Below are 3,543 nucleotides of genomic sequence, written 5' to 3'. Positions count from 1 at the left end.
CCACCCAAAAGCCAGAACCAAAGGCTGCTGGAATTAAATCCCAAGCCTAAAACCAGAAGAATACCTCTATCGCGGCAATATCACCTTGCAGTGCGTCTCAGGCGCCCCGCTGGAAGATGCGTAAAATAAAATTTAAAAAGGAAATAAAACGTCTCCCCCAAGCTCTGCCTTTTGCCACTCGCAAGGTTCGGATTATCCTAAGCAGGCCTTGTCTAAAAAGTGTATTTACAAAATACTTCCGCCCTCACTGGCCTGCCTCCTTTTGACCTCTTCTATATGGAAATCCTTTTATCCAATCTGTTCAAGGGTTTTGACTGAAGTCAAGATCCTTCTTGCTTTCTCCTCTAATGCGATAATTAGTAATTCTGCCTGACAAGGGCTGGGGGAAGCTAACGCCAAGGCGGTTAATAAAAAGCAAAAAACAAAACAGGAATTGCAAGCAGCTCCCCCCAGCCCAGCCGATTTTACCTTGGGAGCGACTAAAAATCAGAATCTGAAATAAAACTGGCTATCCAAGAGACCCCCCCCTCTCTCCTCCCCTCCCGCCCGTTTTCTTAAAAACAAACCTCGAAAACAATTTTTTTTAAAAATCCCAACAAGGGTCATAATTAAATCGCTGTTTGGTTTGGAAAACTGATTATTTAAATGAACGATTGTTAGATTGTTGTCCCCCCCCCCAACATGCTTATTTAATTTTTTTTTAAAGTTTCCTCTGCTAAGGTTTGCAGTGGGAATGATTAGGAAGTTGTACTTGTTATGTTTCAGAAAAAAATAATGTGTGATTTAAAAAACAACAACAAAACACTGAAATCTTTCAAAGGAGACTATTCGGTTGAAGAGCTAATGTCAAATCATAGATGCTCAAACTCGCCTCTCTTCTGAGATCCCTTTCTCCCTCCAATTTCTTCTCAGATATGACTGGTCTCCCTCTCCCCGTCCCCCTCCCCTCCCAGCCCCCCAGGCTTAAAAATCGTGTCGTCTCTGCGTTTTCTCTCCCATCTCCTTAGGTTTAAAATTGGGATTCAAATAGTGGAAGAGAATTTCTAAATATGGCCAGTTCCTTCGGGGACGTTGGCTTTTGGTTGTTCGGGGAGGGGGTGTCAAGCCTTGATCTCCGACGACGGGGTCGGAGTTTGTATTTCGCCAATTTCCCTCCCTTCCCCCCCCCCCCCCCAAATCCTAGCCAGGAGGCGACAGCAGCGGCGGCTTTGGTGCTGCTAAGAAAGCGCCGGTGGGCTGGTTCCTCGCCATCGCCGGGCGAAAAACGCAGCCAGGTTTGTTTCCACCGAGGAGACCTATTTTCTCCCAAGGTTTTCCTCCTTCACGCCTTCCTCAATTTGTTAGGGGCCCTCAAACTCTCGGCCCTTTGTGGTAGCCACACACACACACACACACCCTGTCCCCGCTATCCGCTCCGCAGAGGAGAATGTGTTTGCTGGTGGATTTTTTTTTAGTACAAAGTTCTCCACTCGGCTTCCTTCTCCTTCCGCACAATTTCTGCCTCCCCCGATTGTGGCAGCGATGTTTCATTTTTTTTAAAAAACAAACAAACAAAGATATAACACCCCCGCCTCCCCCAGCTGTTGTAGAAATAGAGAATGTATAGGATCGCTCATCAGGCCCAAATGTATAGGAGGATGTATAGGACCATCAGGCCCGGATCCTTCTTTTGGGGAAGGCAAAGGATGCTAAGGAAAGAAGCGGCCTGGGCTGTTTGCCAAGCAGTCGGGGGGGGGGGGAGAGGTGCGTGGAGAAGCAGAAACGCGGCTCCCCCAAATTTCCCTTTCCGCGTGGAAGGGGAAGAAAGAACCAGGGAAGGGGGGATGAAAAGCCTTTGATGTTTTGCTCCGAATCTCCAGACTTTCTTTTGTTGGGGGGGGGGGCGCTTCCAACGGCCTGCACTTTTCAACTCCTCGCCTTCCGCGAACTTTTCTGGCCTGTGGGGTAGAGGCCCCCGGTCTCTAAAAAAGAACCAAGTCCCCCCCGCCCCGGCTTCCTTCCAAAATACCAGCCGTAAGGCGGCGCGCAGACCGTCACCTTTACCAAGGACTAATTCCGTGTCTTTTTTATTGGTTCGCCTGCTTCCCCACAACCAGCAAGCCCCGGGTGCGGAGGGCGCGACCCGGGTTTCTCTCCCCCGGCCCGGGCTCCAGGTGGTGGTGGGGGGGGTCGAGGGAGCCCGGCTGTTAACAGCTTCTCCTTCTCCGGTGTGCAGGTCTGGTTCCAAAACCGTCGGGCCAAGTGGCGGAAGAAAGAGAACACGAAAAAGGGTCCCGGCCGGCCGGCCCACAACTCGCACCCCACCACCTGCAGCGGGGAGCCCATGGATCCCGAGGAGATCGCGCGCAAGGAGCTGGAGAAGATGGAGAAGAAGAAGCGCAAGCACGAGAAGAAGCTGCTGAAGGGCCAGGCGCGCGGCCTCCACTCGCCCAGCGGCCTCTCCGTCAACAGCAGCACGCAGAGCTCCGACAGCGACGGCGGGGGAGGCGGCGGGGGCTGCGGCCTCTCCCCGGACCCGCCCGACGGCTGCAAGACGCCCTCGAGCAGCGTCCACCACCACCACCACCACGCGCCCTTGGCCGGCGGTTGCGACCCGGCCGCCGCCGCCGCCTCGGCTTTCTACCCGGGTCGCTGCGCCGCCAAGGACCAGCCGGGGGGCCCGTCAGGATCGGAGTGCGCGGCCCCCCCGGCGCTGCCCGGCGGCGGCTACCCCAAGCTCAACCCCTTCAGCGTGGAGAGCCTCTTGTCGGACTCCCCGCCGCGGCGGAAAGCGGCGCTGGACTTCTCGCCGGCCCTGGCCCCCTGCGCCCCCGCGGCGCGCACCCTGATCGGCAAGGGCCACTTTCTGCTCTACCCCATCACGCAGCCGCTGGGCTTCATCGTGCCCCAGGCCGCCCTGAAGAGCAACCCGGCCCAGGAGGCGCCCCAGCGAGGCTCCCCGCTCCCTGCCGCCAACCCCAGCCCGGACCCCGCGCCCCCCAAGAGCAGCAGCACGGCCGCCATCTCCACGCCCGACGGCGGCGGCGGCGGCGGCGCCTCCCTGCCCAGGAAGGTGCTGGCCTCGCCGCTGGCCGCCCCGGGCTCCTCGGCCGCCTCCCCCGCGCCCTACGGCGGCGACTCGGCTTCCCAGGGAGACGGGAGCAGCGGCCCGGCGGCGCCCCCCAAGTCGCCCCCGAAGGAGGCCGCCCACGCCAAAGGCAATCCGGATTGCCGCACGACGGAGCGAGACTGTGCAACGGAGAGCAACAGTTTAGACTGTGAGGAGGTGGATATGGACTAGAAGAAGGGGCGGCGGGGGGGGGGGGCAGATCAGCATCTTTATCTGCTAGATTCCTTGCGGGTTTGGGGGGGGTTAAATGGATCAGTCGAAACTTCTCACATTCCCAAAGTTTTTCCTCTAGATTCTGCCCATCCCTCGGTTCGCCACCTCTGTTTTTCCATTATTCTTCTCGCCTCTCTTCACCCCCCCCCAAAAAAAAACTTTCCCAGGTTCTAACTTTGCGCTCTTGAAATCAGGTGACCGATTTTTTATTTTTATTTTTA

At 56.6% G+C, this 3,543-nt stretch overlaps 1 protein-coding gene across 1 annotated transcript in view; it reads left to right on the top strand.

The window, feature by feature from the left end:
• LOC107298085 (homeobox protein unc-4 homolog) overlaps positions 1 to 3,280 on the top strand; it is a gene marked incomplete at its 5' end in the record, with an annotated part of 10,459 nt that extends 7,179 nt beyond the window's left edge. Inside the window, one exon of the mRNA XM_015827448.1 lies at positions 2,216 to 3,280. Coding sequence (XP_015682934.1) covers positions 2,216 to 3,280 — 1,065 coding nt within the window. The remainder of the gene's footprint in view (positions 1 to 2,215) is intronic.
• Between the last annotated feature and the right edge of the window lie 263 nt (positions 3,281 to 3,543).

This window comes from Protobothrops mucrosquamatus, unplaced genomic scaffold (genome assembly GCF_001527695.2).
Source record: "Protobothrops mucrosquamatus isolate PMUCROS unplaced genomic scaffold, P.Mucros_1.0 scaffold3705, whole genome shotgun sequence".
In the NCBI taxonomy this organism is placed as follows: Eukaryota; Metazoa; Chordata; class Lepidosauria; order Squamata; family Viperidae; genus Protobothrops; species Protobothrops mucrosquamatus.
The sequence above is the reverse complement of the archived record's forward strand: the minus strand, read 5'-3'. Positions and strand labels throughout refer to the sequence as shown.